The sequence below is a fragment of the Maniola hyperantus genome, chromosome 9, assembly GCF_902806685.2.
Source record: "Maniola hyperantus chromosome 9, iAphHyp1.2, whole genome shotgun sequence".
Lineage (NCBI taxonomy): Eukaryota > Metazoa > Arthropoda > Insecta > Lepidoptera > Nymphalidae > Maniola > Maniola hyperantus.
Genome location: NC_048544.1, coordinates 13,532,556 through 13,554,198, shown reverse-complemented (window position 1 = coordinate 13,554,198; position 21,643 = coordinate 13,532,556). Strand labels below are relative to the sequence as shown.

The following is a 21,643-nucleotide window of genomic DNA, read 5'->3' as shown; positions in this document are numbered from 1 at the left end:
CCGCATTGATTTAGGTTTTCAAAAAACCGTAGGAACTCTTTGATTTTCCGCATAAAAAGTGTATGCAGGTTTCCGGGACGAAAGCTTTCTCTGTGTAGTACCTGGTCAAAAAGATAGACCGTCAAATGGTAACAGATAAGTAGATAGACACGCTTTCGCATTTATAATATTAGTAGCTACCTTATGATTTTTTCGTAAATATATGAAAAATTTCGCGCTCGCTTCGCTCGCGCTTTTACTTTATATTGGTTAATGCCCGCAACTTCGTCCACATAGATTTAGTTTTTTAAAATTTCCGTGAGAACCCTTTAATTTTCCGGGATAAAAAGCCGTTTCCGAGTGTAAACTATCTCTGAATAGTACCAAATTTTGATTTAGAATATGGACTTTGAAAAGGTAACAGATAGATAGAAACATTCGCATTTATAATACGTCTTGAACGTGACTTATCTGCTTTCTTTGCCTATTCCAAGAAAATAGTACCTACTCTGTCAAGATCATAGGGGCCCCGTTATTCTAATGTGCCCAGGGCCTCCAATAGGTTAAAGACGGCCCTGCGTGCGGGTGTGCGGGGCGTCCCCCCCCCAACCCCCGCTCGTCATACCCCGATTACCAACTCGACCTGTCGCAAGAGGTCGAGATGTTGTGACTTGACCACGACTATGTGACCCCCCCCTGGCACCAAAGCTGGATCCGCTCTTGGCTACCTACCTACCTGCCTGCCAAATTTCAAAAAAAAGGTCAACGGGCAGAGTACGTACGTTACCCTAGATATAAGTTTTCTTGACAGACACGACAGACAACCAAGAGATCCTTTAAGAGTTCTTTTTTCCTTTTAAGGTACGGAGCCCTAAAAATCAGTGATTCAGTTAATTGAATGCTATTTATTATTATTAATTAATCGACCACCTCTACTATCTTATCCTAAGATAGTATTTACACCTGGTTGATAATGTCCACAAAATCAGTATATATTAGGTCGGCAAAGTGGTAACGTATCAATTGAAACAGATTTGAAAACAATGCATCGAGCAATTGTTGTGTTTTGTGTATTTCTTGTGATCGTGCAAGGATGGGCCCAGACGACCACTGTTAATAGATGTAAGTTTTCTTCTTCTTCTTCTCGAGTCGACGGTCACCTCAAACATGGGCAGCCCAAAAAGCCGCAACCGCGATAGCTCGGTCTAAGGTAGCCGTCGCGCGTCGTCGTGGTGGAAAAAATTAGTCAGCCTACTGACTTTGTTCATGTAGTAGCTGCTTGCAGGGACGCTGGGTGCTTGTGATCGGTATAAAACCAAGCACCACGTGGGGAGGCTCTTTTCATGTCCCCGATGTGTGTAAGATGCGATATATGTAAGCTTTGGCCATAGAGTTATTTGGCCTTTGAAACCATTTGTTTCCAATACATCATCACTGTCACCATTATTGTCCATCAATATAGACGTAAGGACTTCCACATGCCACGGCCTTGCACCGCCTGAATCCAGTGGCTCCCTGCGACACGTTTGAAATAAAATTACTCTGACATAGCATTGTTGCAATGTTGCCGACATGAGAGATGGAACACGGTTACAATTTTATTGCTCCTTGTTCTTATTTTAGGAACAAGGCTATGAAAAGTAATGTTATTTATCTATGTTTAATGAACTTATGACGAAAAATAGAGCTTAAAAGCGATAATATTTCAAAGGCATGCATGATCGTAAATGCGAATGTTACCTACTCACACAGCTTAGCTAAAGGTGTTTCATAAATAGGAAACTTTGTGCTAATGGCCCCGATTCTCTAGTCTCTCTCTAAACTAAATTTGGAGTGTCTGCATCCTTTTCTTTTTACTAATGCTAAAAAAGGAACGGAACATGACTTTCACATTTAAAAACTCTAAATTTTAGTGCACAATACAAATTTAAACAGTAGGTTCGCGAGTGCGTGCTAAAATCACGGGTTTTACCATCTAAAATATAAATTTAGAAATGTCAAACTGCTTCTGTCCTTTTCATATTACAATGGTGGGAAGGGGGTGCGAATACTCTAAAATTAGGTTGTGCTTAGAATCGGTGCCAGTGGGGCCGATTCTCTTGTACACAATCTCTAAACTAAACTAAATTAGAAGGTCTAAATCTAGTGCTATCCTTTTCCGCAAGCAACATTATGATAGGGATAGCAATAGGTTTAGACGTGTCATTTTAGTGTAGTTTAGAGATTGTGTACAAGAGAATCGGCCTCAATATAATTTTATTTTCAGATTAGAATCAATTTAAAAATATCGTAATTATCGTCTAATCGGGGGTTCTCCAACACTGCGCTTTTCGGTACGAAGTCGCCGTTCTGGCACCATCGTCGACCGCCGTAATGATGCTCGTACGTCGTTAAGTGGTTCTTATTTCACTGCTGAAAGTAGACTTTTAACACAGACGTGCAATTCTTGAAAATTCAAACCCTAAGAGGGTAAAATAGGGGTTTCAAATTTGTGTAGTCCACGCGTACTAAGTTGCGAGCATAAACTGGTCTATTATGAATCGGATTAATCAGCTGAACACATCTCTCCTCTGCGCTTAGGTGGAGACCGGTGGGGTTATTACGCGACAGCAGTAGCAATGCGACAGTTCATTTGCTGTCTCTCTTCTTCTTCTTATTTTGCTTTGTGGCTATTGCTGTCTGTCTCTAGCCGCTGTTACGTGTGGCGTTTGACAGCAATGCTCGCGAGATTTACGTCTGTGGCAAGCCTGTCGCGGGATACGTAAGATCACCCCGCGGGCCAGCGCCGTGCCACACCACTGGTCGCGATGACGACAAAGAAAAAGAATTTAATTTTGTGTTTATTTCAGGCAGTGTTTCCATATGTAAATTGAGAATTACCGTGTTCAAGGGTTAAAATTACGGTGTTTCTAGATTAAATTACGGTGGATTAGCTAAAAGAATACCGTGTAAATTACCGTGTCATTTTTAAAAGAAAAAACGTCACGAATTAGCTTTTTAATCAGCTATTAATATTATTCTGAATCTGACTCTCCTAGCATAGCAATATCTTTTTCATATACGGATTTATTCATATTAATATTTTGTTAAATCTCATTAGTTTTACATTTTACTCTTTCCTAATTGCTTGAATAAGGACGAAATACTACTATTACGCAGTATATTATGAATTTTTAACGTGATTTTGTATAACGGTGACACGGTCAAGGTAATGGCCATATTACCTTGACGGTAGATTAGGGCTGAATTACGGTGCATCTACGGTAATTACCGTGTACATGGAAACACTGAATTTTCAGGCATCCACAGTGGGGGGCAGCCCCCTTTGAACGCGTTTGTACATGGGTGTACCAAGCCTCCCTGCCAGTTGCCACAACTAGGTGACCTGATCGTCGATGTTACTTTCGCAGCACGTAAGTTGTAGATATCTATTTCCATCCTACCTATTCTATAGACTGTCAATTTTTTTGACAGAAGAAAAATACATTTTTCATACGAAGAGAGTTAATCGTTTCTAATAAAATAAACATAGACTTATATATACCTAAATAAAATAAAGTAAAAATATTTTTTATTCAATTAAACTTTTACAAGTACTTACCTACTTTTGAATCGTCAAATGCATTGACCACTGGTTCGGAATGCCTTTCCTACCGAGAAGACCCAGCAAGAAACTCGGCGGATGCTCTTTTCAAAGATATGATAATATAAGTACCTACAATATCATGCCATAAAAGTAATTACTGTCCCGTGCAGCTAAACGGGCTCTTTAGCTTCGCAGCCCGTTTAGCTATGTATAATGTATATATTTTCTTCAAAATAGTATTAGAAATCACGCCATGCATTGCCAGACACTGTGTCGAGGCAACCCCTTGCCAGACGCTCTCAAAGTTTAAAAGTTCAAGGGTGTCTGCCAGGGGGTTGCCACGACACTAAGTATCAGGCAATGCATGACGTGATTTCTAATACTATCATTCTGAAATAAGTATAAAAAATAGACTTCATACTTTGACGTAAGATTTTTTACACTTTTATTGGGGACGATTCTCTTGTACACTTTCGATTCTTTTGTACACAATCTCTAAACTAAACTAAATTAACAGGTCTAAATCTAGTGCTATCCTTCTCCGCGAGCAACATTATGAAAAGGATAGCAATAGATTTAGACGTGTCATTTTAGTGTAGTTTAGATATTGTGTACAATGGAATTAGCCACATTGGGGCCGATTCTCTAGTACACAATCTCTAAACTAAACTAAATTAACAGGTCTAAGTCTAGTGCTTTCCTCTTCCGCAAGCAACATTATGAAAGGGATAGCAATAGATTTAGACGTGATATTTTAGTTTAGTTTAGAGATTGTGTACAAAGGAATTAGCCACATTGTCTAAATTAAACTAAAATGACACGTCTAAATCTATTGCTATCCCTGTCATAGTGCTGCTTGCGGAAAAGGATAGCACTAGATTTGGACCTGTTAATTTAGCTTAGTTTAGAGAATGTGTACAAGAGAATCAGCCCCATTACCCTGTTATCTCCCAAAGCCACCTTGATCCAAACAAACATTCCTACCAGTGTTGGGGACAATGCACAGAGAAACTTTCTGCTTCTATAAAACAACGTAGGTCTGGCAGGCACTGGCTCTCTCTCTATAATTTTTTACGCAAACTTAAAACTAAAGCTACTGCTCTGCAAAAGTCGTAAAAAAAGGTTGTTCTTAGGTATACCTAATTCAAAGCATTTTTTTTGAGGCTCAAGAGGGCTAGAATTCAGAGCCGTAAAACCAGTTTCAAAAAAAGGTTTTTTTTGTTCACAGCCCGCAAACTCAGTCAAATGACGACTGCATTGACAGCTTCTGTCAACGTTGGCGGCATCGAGTTCAACGTACCTGTTAACCTGCGAGAGATCGCCAGTACCTGCAACTTCTTGACGTTGCCTGCCACGTGCCCCATCCAGGGTGGAGAGATAACTCACTATCGCTTTAAATGGCATATTGAACAATTTTTCCCCGTGGTAAGTTTTTTTTTTTTTTTAAAGAATATTAGCCAAGTTGCTGACTAATATTCCCATTTCCCCTCCAATTAAGCGTAAAGCTTGTGCTAGGAGTAGGTACGACAATAGCGCAACGGGTGGGATTTGAACCGGCGACCTTTCGGTTTTCAGTCCGCTCTTTTAACCGTTGAGCTATCGAGGCTCTAAGTACCTATACCTTTGTTCCTAGGGTTCCGTACATCAAAAGGAAAAAAGGAACCCTTATATAGGATCACTTCGTTGTCTGTCTGTCTGTCTGCTACGTTTTTTGACAGACACAATGGACAGACGGACAGGCGGACAACGAAGTGATCCTATAAGGGCCCCTAATTCCTCTTGAGGTACGGAATCCTAAAAAAATTGCCGTTTTATTGGTCTAACACCATCTTCGCATTATTGCCTTTCTAATGAAACCGGTTTGGGGCACATCGGCTGGATGGTTTCAAAGTCTATAATGGACACAGGTAGTAACATTTTGTGTTTTATACCTATACTATCTCATGCCCGCGACTTCGGCCGCGTGGATTTACGTTTTTCAAAATCCCGCGGGAACTCTTTGATTTTCCGGAATAAAAAGTAGCTTATGTGTTAATCCAGGGTATAATCTATTTCCATTCCCAATTTCAGCCAAATCCGTACCGTAGTTTTTGCGTGGTTAGCTGCGTACGCATTTAGCGCACAGGCTCGCGCGGCAGCCTCGGTGTCCAGATCGCGAGCGATGGCTCCCGAGGCAGCCTCCCGAGGCAGGCTGAGCCATCATAAGTCCGCGAGTATTCGAAATGGACAGTTGAAGTAGCTTTGCGCGCGAGCCAAAACATAACCGTCCCCACCTGTCACACAGCACTCACTGAGGCACCTTTGAGCGCGTCAAGTTTACCGACAACAGATGGCTCGGGCCGTCGCGCTTCGGCCGAGCAAACGCGCGCCCGAGGCAGCCCGAGGCACGTCCACACCAGCCGAGGCACTTGGCTCGCGAGCCTGTGCGCTAGGTGGGTACGCAGCTATTGAGTAAAAAACATCCAAACATCCACACTTTCACATTTATACTTAATATTAATGTTAGGAAAGAGATTGCAAAGCTTACCTACCTGGTCGAGATAGCAATCGGGGTATGAGGCGAGGGGACGCCCCGCACGTCACCCGCGCCGGGTACGCGCGGGGGCTGTGCGGACGTGCGGGGCGTTCCCTCCCCGATTGCTACCTCGACCTGTCGCGTACTGTACTCTCTAAATCCTTTAATGATACTTCCAGGGTACAGTTGCGAATATAGAGCTCAGGGTATTGGACAACGAGAGCAACAACGAAGTGCTCTGGTGCATCAGATTTCCCGTCCGAATCCTGCCGCCCGCATCGGCACAACAAGATCCAACCCCAGTATTGGCGAATTAAAAAAAATCATCGAAGATTTTTAATAAAAAATATATGACAATATAAAAATGTGTTTATTTTTTATTTATTTACCTACTAGCTCGGTCACCCCAAATAAAGCAAATAGTTACCAAGAAAATCCAACCCCAGTATTTTAAAAAATTAAAGATTTTGAAAGTGGCTTTAATTTCACCGCAATTGGGCACATAATGACACCTACAATCAAACTGTGACTTTTTCATTGCCATTATTCACTAGTGCGTTATAGAGTTTTATTTTTATTTTTATTTTTATTGGTTGAGTTGCTTTGTTCTTAAAAAAATTCAATGACACCCATAATCAAACTGTGACTTTTTCATTGCTATTATTCACAAGTAAGTTATAAAGTTCCCTCTGCCAACCTGGGCACTATGTTAGACCATACGACACTTTCTGTTCTCATTGGTCTTAGGCTTGGCGCCACAATAAACCAGCCTCACCGTTGCCACTGCGGTGACTGCGTTGACGCCTTCGGCCACCATGGGCTCTCCTGTTCGAGAAGCGCTGGACGCTTCTCCCGCCATAGTACCCTTAACGACATCATCCGGAGGTCCCTTGCCACCGCCCATGTGCCAGCTGTACTAGAACCTATTGGTTTGGCACGTGGCGATGGCAAGAGACCTGATGGTATGACGCTCGTACCGTGGAAGATGGGCAGGTCGCTTGTTTGGGATGCAACTTGTGTAGACACTTTAGCTGCATCCCACATTCAGGCGACCTCCTCTATGGCGGGTGCAGCGGCCATCAGCGCCGAACAGGCCAAGAGGCGCAAATATGAAAACCTCGATGGGAGCTTCGTATTCGTGCCTTTTGGTGTGGAGACCTTGGGGCCGTGGGGCCCGGGGGCTCGAGCTCTTTTTGAAGAAATTGCGAAAAGAGTTATCGAGTCAACCGGGGACCCGAGAGCTGGCAGCTACCTTGGTCAAAGAATTAGTTTGGCCATCCAAAGGGGTAATGCTGCCAGCATCTTGGGTACAATGCCTCGCTGCGGTGGTCTCGATGAGGTTTTAGATTTAATTTAATTTATTTTAGTTTTAATTTAATGTTGTTTTTTTTAGATTTAAGTTTATTAATAGTTTATTTAATAAATTTGTATTTAAAGTTATGAAGTTTTTATTTTATTTTATTGGTTGAGTTGCTTTGTTCTTAAAAAAGTTTCAATATAAAAAAACCGTGTTCCATAGTACAAATAAATTTTTAGCATTATTTTCTTCACAAGTGTGTTGAAAAACGTCGTATGATACACGTGTGTAATGTGTATTGATGATTATCGTCCTCGGCTATCTTAAGGTCCTCACCCAATCTCTCAAGTCTCACCGGGTCTTAATGGCGCCTCAGCGGTAATCACCAACATTGCACACTTGTGCCATAATGGGGCCGATTCGCTTTCACACAATCTCTAAACCTAAACTAAATTAACAGGTCTACATCTAGTGCTATCCTTTTCTGCAAGCATTATTATGAAAGGGATAGCAATAGATTTAGACATATCATTTTAGTTTAGTTTAGAGATTGTGTACAACGGAATTAGCCACAATGTACTATTTATTATTATATTTTACTTATTATTGCCTTGATTTCATAGTTCGGGTTTCATGCATAGTGCAGTGAACAAAAGCCTTCTAGTGTTTCCTGAAAACTCGATACATCGTAGGTATTTCGGATTAGAAAACCCTTTGTTAGGTACAGTACCCGTAGTACAAGATTTTACGTCTCACCAAACCAAACCAAATTCGAGAGTCGAAATACTTCCGCGTTACAGTAAAATGGACCTAAACAGCCTTGAATTGAAGTCAAATATTCAATGCCACTGATTTTAATTTCGCAATGTTTCCGCTTGGAGCGCTGGCTGTAGAAGTGTAGACAAACTTGAGCTTTAAAACAAGGCATTTAAGATCCAGTTTACTGTAACGCGGAAGTATTTCGACTCTCGAATTTGGTTTGGTTTGGTGAGACATAAAATCTTGTACTACGGGTACTGTTGTTTGTAGACGTAACTTAATACAAGAAGCCTTGCGTGACAGAGTTTAACGTTTGATGGTTTGTAACGAAATTAGACGTTAGAAACAAGGTACACCGGCAGAGCTGAGCCACGCGGCGTTTTTAGGGTTCCGTACCTCAAAAGGAAATAAGGAACCCTTATAGGATCACTTTGTTGTCTGTCTGTCCGTCTGTCCGTCGTCTCTCTCAAGAAAACCTAAAGAGTACCTACTTCCCGTTAACCTAGATTCATGAAAGGCAGGTAGATAGGTCTTATAGCACAGGTAAAGGAAAAATACGAAAATCGTGAATTTGTCGTTACATCACAAAAAAGTTAGCCCTAGTCTGTAATTTCACCTGGTGGTAAGTGATGATGCAGTTTAAGATGAAAGCGGGCTAACCTGGAAGGGGTGTGGCAGTTTTTTTTGTTTAATAAAACCACGCCCCTTTGATTTCCACCCGGCATCGTACAGGAACGCTAAATCGCTTGGCGGCACGGCTTTGCTGGTAGGGTGGTAACTAGCCACGGCCGAAGCCTTCCACCAGACCAGACCATTATAAGATTCTAAACCCTGCCGGGAATCGAACCCAGGATCTCCCACTAATAAGACAACAGCGCTTACCTCTGCGCCAGGGAAATCGTCAAACCCTGAACTTCTAAGAATTAGAAAGAGAATCACAGTTTTGATAATAATATGATAATTTATTCAAATTAAACTTCAAATTTTTCACAAAATATCATTGACAACTTGTACTGGAGATATATCCTGTTCTTCATTCGCGTCAGATATGGCACGCACTTCATTCGCGTCAGAGATAGAACGCACTCCATTCGCGTCAGATATGGCACGCTCCGGCGCGGGCGGCGTGATCCGGATGGGTAGCCTGATGCACCAAATCAGTTCGCCGTTTCTATCGTTGTCCACTATCATGAACTCCGCAGTCGCAAAAGTATTCTGGAAGCAACAGTTAAGGGATTTAGAGAGTACAACTTTTGAATAACCTAAGAAAAGAAATTCTTCGTACAGTCAGTCACAGGGGGCGCACCTAGGATGACGTAGCACTCCGATCTCTACAATGTTTTCTTCTTTCTATTTCTCATTCTCAGGTGGTCCCACACAACGCTTCCTCCATCCCCTCTGTTATGAAGAATGGCGTTTCTATTTAGAGTGTGGAGGTAGTAGATAACTTTTCGAAGTTATGTGCGTTTGAAGCAATTAAATATAATTTGCTTTAACGGTGAAGGGAAACATCGTAAGGAAACCTGCATGCCTGACACTTCTCCATAATGTTCTCGAAAGGTGTGTGAAGTCTGCCACAGTGCTAGCATGGACGACTGTGCTCGAAGCCCTTCTCATTCTGAGAGGAGACACGTGATTAGTTGTGAGCCCGTGATAGGTCGATCGTGATGATGATGTTGATGCAGGATCTAGGAGGACTAAACAGATACGCAATGATAGGAGAGGAGGCGGCGGGAATCTCCCGTATCTGTGACGTCTGCCCCAGAATGTGGAGAGTGACTTGATGGGGGCAAGGAAGCAGAGAGAAAAGAACTTGTAGGGAGTCAAGAAGGCGCCCCGGGATAGAGCCATCGAGCAAGTACCGAATGGGCGCCCTCCCGCGTTTCGGCCCATATAACCATGAAATGAAGCCATGGGTGGTGGTGGGTTGATGGGCAGGCTGGGTTGCGCGAACGTGTTTGGCCCCGTAGCCCAGCCACCAGGCGATGCGTGGATGAGTCCGACATAACCTCCGTGCCTCCCCGGGTGCGGTGGCATCCATGAGGATTTCCCCACGGAAAAAAAAATGATCCATCTTACCACAGGGAAAAAGCGTTCAATATACATCTTAAGGCGGTACTTCACGATCTCCCCTTCCAGGATGGGACACCAGGTGTTAGTAAAGAAGTTGCAGGTCTTAGCGTATTCGCCCAGGTCGTAGGGGACGGTCATGTCTATGATGATATTAACGGTTGCCGTCGCAAACGTCGTCATGTTGCTAATGGTGCGGGCTGAAAACAATGTTTTATTTTTTTATTTTATTCAGATACAAGTTAGCCCTTGACTGGAATCTCATCTGGTGGTAAGTGATGATGCAGTCTAAGATGGAAGCGGGCTGACCTGGAAGTATGGCAGTTTTTCTTGAGCTGCCAGGAAATACGCCTATCCTGGCTTCAAACCCTGCGTTCACCACTGGTAATACTATGTTTGGTAACAGAGATCAACAGGGGATACCTTACGTTGTGGAAAATCCTATTACAATGTAAAGGATATTGAAATGATAAGCAAGCTTGGGAATGAGTTGCTTAACGACTATGTGATATCTAGTTCTCATAAGTTTCAATAATCTTGTAAAGTGGTGATAATAAAAAGAATACCCGGCTGAGTTTGTTGTGGGCTCTTCTCAGACCTGGGCGCGTTTGGAACCCTCGTAGCTTTAATTTTAAGTTTGCGTAATAATTACCACCACTATGGGCCGGTTGTTTCAACAAATTTTGACGGACACGTAACGTAACCTTTAAATATAGCGCTAACGAACGTAAGTAAAGAAAAAGCGTTGATTCAGCATCTATTAGCGCTAACGTTCGTTAAAAAGTTACGTTTACGTTAACCAGTGCTGGCGCCATTGGTAATCGTCAAATCAGTTCGTAACTTCATACTTCCTACATACGGAATGTTTTATTAACAAATTATAATGGAATCAATTTAATTCAATGCTTTTAATGGTAGTTTTTTTGAAGATAAAAGAGAATTTGTAAGAAAGAAAAAGTATTTAAAATGCGAAGTAGCAATATTAATAACTATGTATATAATTTGATATACTTAAAATGAAATTAAAAAAGGATATAAGGAGAAGTAAGTTAATTTTAAGGGTTAGTTTCGCAACCAAAATAACAATGACGAACACTTAAATTAACAGATGTTAAAGTTCGTCTACGTCTGTTAAATTTTAACGAACGTATCTTACGAAGACCAATGGTTTGAAACAACCGGCCCTTAATCTTACAAATCCAACATCTGACTGTCAAAAAGAGTAATTTATTACCTATTTTGAATAAATTATTTGACTTTGATTTTGACTTTGACTTTATTCTAAATATGCCTGACCATGTCCTATAGCTGTTTTGTTAAAATTGAGATAGCGAGCAAACGTGCAGGCGGGTCACCTGATGTTAAGTGATTACCGCCGCCCATGAACATTTTGTAGCACCACAGGAAGCGCGGATAGGGTTGCCAGGTCTTAAAACCCAAAAGCCGAACAGACCAGCCAGTTTAGCCGGACATTTGGGCAAAAAGGCCGGACAACCTTTTTTTTACCCTTGGAAAACAAAACTAAACAAAACTCTAATGAATGAACGAGTCCTATTTTAATAATCGTCATTGCTTACTTTAATTATTATAACTGCAAAATTATCAAATTGAAAAATCCCAACAAGCTGGACAGGCCGGACAGGCCGGACACCGTCTAATTTGACCGCACAAGCAACCAATAAACCTGAATATGTCCGGCTTTGTCCGGACGCCTGGCAACACTAAGCGCGGAACTAGCTGGGGTAGAAAGTAGAGAAGGTCCACATAGCCATGTACGAACGCATTTAAATTCAAATTCAAATAATTTATTCAAAGTCGATACTAATATTATAAATGCGTAAGTGTGTCTGCCTGTCTGCTAGTCTTTCACGGCCCATCCGTTCAACCGATTTTGACAAAACTTGGTACAGCGATAGCATGCATCCCGGGGAAGGACATAGGCTCATCCCGGAAAATCTATATATATAAAAGGAAAAGGTGACTGACTGACTGACTGACTGACTGAATGACTGACTGACTGACTGACTGACTGATCTATCAACGCACAGCTCAAACTACTTGACGGATCGGGCTGAAATTTGGCATGCAGATAGCTATTATGACGTAGGCATCCGCTAAGAAAGGATTTTTGAAAATTCAACCCCTAAGGGGGTGAAAGAGGGTTTTGAAATTTTGTAGTCCACGCGGACGAAGTCGCGAGCATAAGCTAGTCAAAGATAAAGATCTTAAGCCTCAATAGCTCAACGGGTAAAAGGAGTGGACTGAAAACCGAAAGGTTGACGGTTCAAACCCCGCCCGTGCACTATTGTCATTCATTTAACATATCTAATATTCTTTAAAAAAAAGTTCCCACGGGATTTTTAAAAGCTAAATCCACGCGGACAAAGTCGCGGGCAACATCTATCAGGTAATAAATTACACTTTTTGATGGTCGGTTGTTGGATTTGTAAGATAATATGGTGGTGATAATTACTACGCAAACTCAAAACAAGCTACGAGGGTTCCAAACGCGCCCAGGTCTGAGAAGAGAAGATCGCCTGGAATATTATGTTATGGAATATTTTAATTTGTAATTATTGAACATGTTTTATATGGGTCCCTGTCCTGCAATAAAATTATTTTATTTTATTTATTTATTTACTAGAGGATGCCCGCGACTTAGTCCGCGTGGATTTAGGTTTCTTGAAAATCCCGTGAGAACTCTTTGATTTTCCGGGATAAAAAGTAGCCTATGTCCTTCCCCGGGATGTAAGCTATACCTCTGTACCAAATTTCATCAAACTCGGTTAAACCGTTGGGCCGTGAAAAGCTAGCAGACAGACAGACACACTTTCGCATTTATAATATAAATATGGAAGTATGGATTAATACATTCAATAGGGGATATCTTACGTGCTCTAAAGATGACATCGATGACCGCATCCTGTAGCTGCGGCAGCAAGCATGGTGGCTCCCCACAGCCATGTACCAGCACGTTGAGAGGAAGGTCGCCTGAATGGAGGATGCCTGTAAGCAATAGGGACAGATGTTATAAAGGTGGCTCCACACATGCCGCCGGGTTGGGCCGGCGCGCGGCGGCTTTACCGGCGGTATGAAAGCCAATTTTTTATATCATTGCCGCTGTAGGCCGCAGAAGCCGCAGTATCGCTGTGGTTATCGTTGAAGTTAGTGGCGCTCGGCCCGCGGCAATGCCGGAGAGTAACATCCGCGGCTTTGTTGTGTGCCGCCGAATGCCGTGAACAAAGCCCGGCGGCACGCGCGCCGCGCCCGGTGGGTCAGCCGCCGGGCTGGTGTCGAGCCACCTTAAGAGAGCCATGACCGTCTATCGCAGGGCGCAAATCAGTGGCAGATTTTTTAACTGTACACGCTGAAATTTGAATGAACCTCCTCCTCGCTACGCTCAGGTTTCTATCTTTGAACCACTCGCTTCGCTCGTGAACCTTAGAATACTTCGCTGGCTCGGAATTCAATACAAACTCTTGCGATAAAGTAACAAGTTTGCAATCTTGCATAACAAATAACAAATTTTTTAATTTATTCTCTTCAATAATTATTATTCTAGCCCCATAAACTACCACTATACACACATAACACATAAACTATCACATCATTTTATCTATATATATAAAATTCAAAGTCCTGACAGACTGACTGACTGACTGACTGACTGACTGACATAGATACACACAGCTTAAACCGCTGGTCCTAAAGACATGAAATTTGGAGGGTCTATTCTTTGTGAAGAGTAGGTATCCACTAAGAAAGGATTTTTCGAAATTCCACCCCTAAGTGGGTTAAATGGGGGATGGAAGTTTGTATGAAAGTCTGTCATTTGTCAAGTTATTTGCATGAAAATTGGTAATTTATATGTGTTATTCGGTGCTGTTCAGAGTGCTGTCCTGATGTTATAATGTTTGTTTCTGAAAAAAAAATGCCATTTGTTTCCTGTAGGCCACGCGAGCGAAGCCGCGGGCAGAAGCTAGCTTCTATTATTCTCGGCTTATATTATTATAACAATTGGTCTATAGTAATACTAGTATTACTATAGTCCAAGACCCTACTTTGTTTTCCGAAGCCGAGAATAATATCAGCAACAAAATGCCTCGCTGCGGTCGTCTCGATGAGGTTTTAGATATATACTTAATTTAATTTATTTTAGTTTACATAGTTTATCTATATATATAAAATTCAAAGTCCTGACTGACTGACTGACTGACTGACATATATATCAACGCACAGCCTAAACCGCTGGTCCTAGAGATATGAAATTTAAAGGGTGTGTTCTTTGTAAAAAGTAGGTATCCACTAAGAAAGGATTTTTCGAAATTCCACCCCCAAGTGGGTTAAATGGGGGTTTGAAAATTATGTACACCGCGCGGACGAAGTCGCGAGCATAAACTAGTAGATTATTTTATATTTTACTAGATGATGCCCGCGACTTCGTCCGCGTGGATTTAGGTTTTCAAAAATCCCGTGGGAACTCTTTGATTTCCCGGGATAAAAAGTAGCCTATGTCCTTTCCCGGGATGCAAGCTATATCTGTACCAAATTTCATCAATATCGGTTGAACGGATGGGCCGTGAAAGGCTTGCAGACAGACAGACACACTTTTGCATTTATAATATTAGTATGGATTAATTATTAACTAGCAGACCCGGCGAACTTCATACCGCCTAACAGTAGTTGTTTTTTTTAATAATTTAAATTTTTCTCTCCTTAAGAACCATCTTCGTACCTACTTCAAGGAATACCTATTATAAAAAAAGAAAAAGCGAAATCGGTTCAGCTGTTCTCGAGATTTGCGATCAGCAACACATTCATCGATTCATTTTTAGGGTTCCGTAGTAAACAAGGAACCCTTATAGTTTTGCCATGTCCGTCCGTCTGTCTGTCCGTCTGTCCGTCCTCGGTTAATCTCAGAGACTATTAGTGCTAGAAATCTGTAATTTGGCATGGGTATAAACATTAATCACGCCGACAAAGTGGTAAAATAAAATTTTGATAAATATTTTTTTTAGGGTAGCTCCCCTACATGTAAGAGGATGAATATTTTTTTCTCGTCTATCCCATAGTGTGGGGTATCGAATAGGTCTTTTAAAAATACTGTGGGTGTGGGAACATCATTTTTCGATTTCTAGATTCGTTTGTAAAATAATTAATGTTTCAAAGTGCTAATTTTTATTAGAGTCAAGTGTCCCGTCGTCGTCCCCCCCCTCCCCGTCGTCGTCCCCCCCCCATCAGCCAAATGGTAGTATATAGGAACGTGAAAAAATTCACAACAGTAGTATATATAATCAATTTTAAAGGAAAACTATCAGGGCTATGTAAAATGTTTTTCGAGGATTGTGACTACGGAACCCTACACTGCGCGTGGCCCGCCACGCACTTGGCCGGTTTTTATATCTAGATAGATTATTATTATTATAGAAATTAGCAACAAAAAGTATTAAACAAACTTACATTGATTAACATTAGTCGAAGACTGCCCTTTAACGAACACAAGTAGTGCACAAAAACCGACAATTACTCCTGAAGTGTGCATCGTGTCTAATGCTCGACTAAATTGATAAATTATCGATATTCTTGCCAAATATATAATTATTTTGTTGAGATTTATCAAACAGGTGCACTACTTATCAAGCGATAAAAAGTTTTTAATTAGGTGTACGTACTTAACTCACCCGCCAACGGTGCTGATTCGGTGGTGTCTCTTTCAACAAAAATTTTTACGTTTAAACATTTATTACGCACTGTGTATTGTGAACCAAATACCCTGTCATTGGTTTATTTTGTTCCTACCGAGTACCGACATGATGTGATAGTTCTGTGTAGGTATTTGTCTCATCCGTATAATCTATTATAAAATATAAATGCAAAAGTGTGTCTGTATGTCTGTCTGTCTGCCCAACAGTTAAACCGATTTTGATGAAATTCGGTACAGAGTTAGCTTACATCCCGGGGAAGGACATAGGCTACTTTTTATCCCGGAAAATTAAGTAGTTCCCACGGGATTTTTAAAAACCTAAATCGACGCGAACGAAGTCGCGTGCATCATCTAGTAGGTACCTAATAATATAACGTTAAAGGTCTGTACGCACCTATGCTGCGCTGCGCGTCACAGAGCGTAAAAATATTATTTCTATCACTTTGTATGGCGCATATCGCACTAGAGCGGCGCTGCACAGCGCTTCACCGCGCGTTGCCGCGCGTCGCGGCTGGGAGAATATTGTGAAGCGCAGCGAAGCGACGCGCGGTGCAGCGACGCTAGTGCGACATACCCAGCGGCGTGTCGCGTCGCTTCAGAATGCGTACGGCGCTCGGATAAGATACACGCGCATCGAGTTAAGTATTTAATGTATAGGCGTCATAGACCTCAACATAAATAACGTAGTTTTAATTTTTGGCCCGTCATGTGACGGGCTCTTAAAAGTATATCCTCAAAATTCCCAAACAGCGACGTTGTTATTCGTACGCGATCGGGCATAGAAGTGACGCGCAAGTGACGCGAGCTGCCGCGTACTGCAGTTGTAGTGCAGTAGGTACCGTGAGCGGCCTGAAGTGACGCTTTCTGCAGTCGGACTGAAGCGACGCGCAGCGCAGCTCAGGTGCGTACAGGTCTTTATATAGAGGAATGTGCAGCGCCCGGATAAGGGTGCAAAGAACCTATGTAAATTCCTATATTTGTTATGGAAATAAAACATATGCAAGCAACTGCGAGTCCATACCTACTCACAATTGCTATTTAACCATTTGTATAGAAAACGTAGTTTTTGAACAAAGTAAGTACCTACCTAAGTAGTCAATCGTTTTAAAACAAAATGAGTAATGATCACAAAATACATAGGCAATGACGATAAAATAAATAAAATATTAAACGCAAAAAAATAAGAAAGATTTTTAGTAATTAGAGATTGTGTAAGTACAACAGAATTAGCACCGACTGAGTAATAGAATGACTCAAATTACAGGTGTCGAAGATTAACTGAGATTTAGCAAAAAAACATTATTGGCCATACAAGTTAATGCCTAGAACTAGATAAGTATACATAGGTACCTACATCTTCTTGACAACCTCTAAAGGCGATATGCGTCCCAAAATCGGTGTGGAGAGTCAAGAAACATTGCGGATGTTCAAAGAATCAAGTTTTTTCCTCAAAAACTACAAATTTGTTTATTTATGTTTAATACTTAGTACCTATAGAAATTAAAGATATTCTTTAGTGAAGTACAAGAGTCAAAACACGATTGGCACAATTATGGCTCGATACAAAAAAACAGGCCAAGTGCGAATCAGACTCGCGCACTGAGGGTTCCGTAGTACAATCGTATTTCGGCCCTAAAAATCTCGAAGTTTCCCCAAAATACGCATTTTTTACACGACTATTAGGAGAAAAACCAGTTTTATTCGCTTGATGTAAAACTTATTTCAATAAAGTTTCGAATTTAATTTTCAACGTTTAATACGCTAAGTGATTACGGTATTATTTTATGGTAACAGAGCACATGTTATAAATATTAATTACTTAGGTAGGTATATTTTAACAATGATACAAATTATTTACAAAGGATTTTTTTTAAATCAGCCACGTTAATTATAATGACAAACAATTTCGCTTTTCCCGTGCTAGGAGTGGGTACAGCAATAATGCAACGGGTGGGGTTTGAACCGCCGACCTTTCGGATTTCAGTCCGCTACCGTTAAGCTATTAAGGCTCTATAAATTTTTAACATAAAGTACCTAAGTATCAAGAAAATACAAAAAAAATGAATTTACCTACTCTCATAAAAAGTTATCAAAATGCCACCATCTCCGTAATAATTTTGTATTTTCAAGCGAAATTGACTAACAATATAATCTACTTCCAAATTCCCCTTTCCCTTCGGGAATCATAAATTATTTGCAAAATTCCATCGTCCACTTTCTCAATTACTGAAAATGTAATAAAAATGTCTATCTTGATGGGAAATAATAATATTTCTGAAGATTCGTTATTACATTATTTGGCTAAAAGAGGATTCGGTGTTTTATAGGATATAATATTTCGGAGAGTGTGCTCAGGAACTTTTCGATCTTGTCCCCCCTTCACCATTTTACCACCGAACCGCAAGACGTCGGGCGAGTTTCCATCCTTATGTCGTGGACATCCCGTCTACACGCACGAAACGTTTTGCGTCATCATTCCTCATACGCATGGCTAAGGTTTGGAATACACTTCCTCGATATGTGTTTCCTACCAATTACAACCCGGGTATCTTTAAAAAAAGAGTGAATAGGCATCTTCTAGGTAAACGCGTCTTATCTTAGGCCGCATCATCAAGCGTTTGCCTATAATGAATAAAAAAAAGGAAACTGAACAAACTGGTCATGTGCCTGTCCGAACTCATACACGACGTATGAGTGCTTATGGAGAGAGAGCCAGCGTGTGCCAGACCTTCCTTATTTTATAAAAGCTGATAGTTTCTCTAGTAATAATCCCGTTGGCAGCCTTCGGATACGAAATCCCAACAATGAATAGGTACTACTTAGATGTAGTAGGTACCTATGAGCTAAGGTATACGTACTTAGGAAATATTTGGGTTTGGTAAAAGATGGAAAACACCTAGGTACCTATATAGATGTCCGATGGAACCGCAGAATCATAAAACTGTAATATAATATATAAACCAATTTAAATTATGTGTGAATACTCATTAGGTAAGTACCTACTGTAATATTAAAAATATTAGTTGTATGTACTTTGTAGTAATTGGTAGTGGAATTTAATTAATTAAAATTAAGACAAATCTGTACAATACTTTAACACTGCTATAAGGACTCTTTTTATTTTTTTTAACTTATAGGCGACGGACTGTCCCTCATCTTCTTGAAGCGAGAGTCGATAATCCAGTGAATCAATCATAATTTGTGCTTCGACAGTTGAGAACGGTGCAGAAAGAGTTACTTACCTCACATAAAATCCATCTATCGCTGCTTCCCAACGAAATTTAGTTTTATATTTTACCTGTACAGTAGGTATACTTATCTACTTACCATATTTGTTTTCAACCAAATTTTTCTTGTCTTCAACCAAACCCTGGTCACTTCATTCAGTTCACTTTCTGATCTTTTAATAAACGTATTTGCGGAGTAATCTTTCTGTACTTCGTAATTGTACTATCAAGTATTCTGTGACCTTTCCTAAGTTTATATAAACGTACCTACGAGTATCTTATATATCGTAGAAGTCCCATTAGCGTGGTGTGGAGCCAAATTGTCTCAATTTATACACGTTAAGCAAAGGGGCCGTATGATTGTTTCGCTCGATACAACGCACAACGGCGGCTAATGGAATAGAAAATCGAAAAGCAAATTGTTCTTTATAGGCAATTTCTTTAAATACAACGCACCTACCTACTTATTGTTCGAAAGAGAATTACTTTTTCTTTGTAAAATAAAAATGTAAACGCGGAAATAACTTGGATTCATTTTTTACTTGATCTTTTCAATAGCACTTGCTTTAACGGTGAAGGAAAACATCGTGAGGCAACCTGCATACCACGAGAGTTCTCCACAATGTTCTCAAAGGAGTGAAGTCTGCCGCACCGCACATGGCCAGAGTGGTGGAGTTGGACTGTGGCCTAACCCTTCTCATTCTAAGAAGAGACCCACGCTCAGAGGCGCCGCCGATGGGTTGATCATGGTTACCTACTTCAAAAACCCATTTTATAAAAGTTAAAACGAAACCAAACCAACTAAACCAATTCGTTACGTCGGAACTGACGCCGGTCATTTACAGCGCTCGCTACTGAAATTACTTTAAAAACCTAAAAGCTGAAAGTGACACAATATGCATTCCATTCGGTGCCTTTTACAACACTATGATGTCACAGCCTAGAAGTTGCAGTAAGTATAGTTCTTGCATTTTATGAGTGCACGTGTTTCGTACTTGTACGTACAGTAGCCGGCAGGAAATATTAGTACATCGACCTTTAGAAAGAGGTTTCGGCTTTGTAGAGCATTGTCTCCGTCACGCATACCTATGTGACGTTTTTTTGGTCTCAACGACAAAGACAACGCTCTACGAAACCGCTATCTCTTTCTAAAGGCCGATGCTCAATATTTCCTGCTGGCTACCTGTATAGTTTACACTATGTAGGTTTCCAGCGGCTCTCAATTCTTTCCGCATCCATACGCCAACATAAAGTCCTCGTCAGCTGCCATTTTGTGCGGAGTTCCGGACGAGTGATGCAAATGGTACAATTTCAGTGTGCGAGTTGTTTGGATTTACTGTATAGTTTACACTGTGTGCGGTATACAGCGGCTCTCAATTCGTTCCGCATCCATACGGCAGCACAAAGTCCTCGTCAGCTGCCATTCTGTGCGGAGTTCCGGACTAGTGATGCAAATGGTACAATTTCAGTGTGCGAATTGTTTGCACCTTGATACGGTGTGGTGGTGGTTGCATGAGATTTTACATCTCACCAACGTTGATATATTGATATAATTCGACCGTCGGAAAACAATAACGGTAGAGTAAAATGGACCGAAGAGTTCTTGATTTAAAGTCAAAAATTCATTATCACCGATTTTGCTTGGCTGCAGCTATACAATGGGAGTTGAGTAGAGCTACCTCAGGGCGGGCTGGGGCACACAATGCGTTGCGGTGTCGCTGCGTCGCGTCGTCTTACATAGAAATATCTACCTATCTCTATCGGCGCCGCACCGCTCGTGTGCCCGCTGATACGGTGAAATTTTTGCGGTGCGCTGTGCGGCACCGCAACGCATCGTGTGCTAGGCTTCCTGCGTCAAATGCCTGCAACATTTTGCTGCCTACCAGTGACGTCGATGCCTCGAAGTTTTGTTAGAAGTTCCATAACTGTCGTGAACTGCGTTAGGTATAGTTATAAGTAAAAATACCCACGACTTCGTTCGCGTGGATTTAGGTCTTTAAAAATCCCGTGGGAACTCTTTGATTTTCCGGGATAAAAAGTTGCCAATGTCACTCTCCAGGTCTTTAACTATACCCAAGCAAAAAAATCACGTCGATCCGTTGCAACGTGATTGAAGGACAAACCAACAAACACTTTCGAATTTATAACGTGGGTAGGGGATTAATAACCAGTTACCTACCTACGAAAAGACGAAGTATAATTTCGTAGCTGGTTACGAAACATTGGTTACCAATGTGAACCAATTATTTATTAGTAATTAGGTATTAGCTAACTATGGGCCTCATAAGAAAGCTCAGAGTCACTCAGCGGGCGATGGAGAGAGCTATGCTTGGAGTTTCTCTACGTGATCAAATCAGAAATGAGGAGATCCGTAGGAGAACTAGAGTAACTGACATAGCTCAACGGGTTGCGAAGCTGATGTGGCAATGGGCAGGACACATAGTCCGTACCGATAGACGTTGGGGTCCCAAGGTGCTGGAATGGCGACCTCGCACCGGAAGACGCA

General features: G+C 41.3%; 2 protein-coding genes across 2 annotated transcripts; one reads left to right on the top strand and one right to left on the bottom strand.

Annotated features, from left to right (window-relative positions):
- The first annotated feature begins 995 nt into the window (after positions 1-995).
- LOC138402740 (uncharacterized) lies at positions 996-6,397 on the top strand. The gene is made up of 4 exons (XM_069500604.1): positions 996-1,101; positions 3,279-3,392; positions 4,794-4,990; positions 6,260-6,397. The coding sequence occupies exons 1-4, from the start codon at positions 1,023-1,025 to the stop codon at positions 6,395-6,397; spliced, it is 528 nt and encodes a 175-aa protein (XP_069356705.1). The 5' UTR covers positions 996-1,022.
- Positions 6,398-9,123: 2,726 nt separating this feature from the next.
- On the bottom strand, positions 9,124-13,522 carry LOC117985297 (uncharacterized). The gene is made up of 4 exons (XM_069500603.1): positions 13,441-13,522; positions 13,099-13,212; positions 10,216-10,406; positions 9,124-9,351 (listed from the first exon to the last, which is right to left on the bottom strand). The coding sequence occupies exons 1-4, from the start codon at positions 13,520-13,522 to the stop codon at positions 9,124-9,126; spliced, it is 615 nt and encodes a 204-aa protein (XP_069356704.1).
- Positions 13,523-21,643: the final 8,121 nt, after the last annotated feature.

Coding starts and splice junctions, on each gene's coding strand:
- LOC138402740 (XM_069500604.1), top strand. CDS start 1,023: ATGCATCGAGCAATTGTTGTGTTTTGTGTATTTCTTGTGATCGTGCAA. Junction 1,102..3,278: donor GACGACCACTGTTAATAGAT/GTAAGTTTTCTT, acceptor CTGAATTTTCAG/GCATCCACAGTGGGGGGCAG. Junction 4,991..6,259: donor TTGAACAATTTTTCCCCGTG/GTAAGTTTTTTT, acceptor TGATACTTCCAG/GGTACAGTTGCGAATATAGA.
- LOC117985297 (XM_069500603.1), bottom strand. CDS start 13,522: ATGGCTCTCTTAAGGTGGCTCGACACCAGCCCGGCGGCTGACCCACCG. Junction 10,407..13,098: donor CGATGTCATCTTTAGAGCAC/GTAAGATATCCC, acceptor CATTGTTTTCAG/CCCGCACCATTAGCAACATG. Junction 9,352..10,215: donor TTGAACGCTTTTTCCCTGTG/GTAAGATGGATC, acceptor TGTTGCTTCCAG/AATACTTTTGCGACTGCGGA.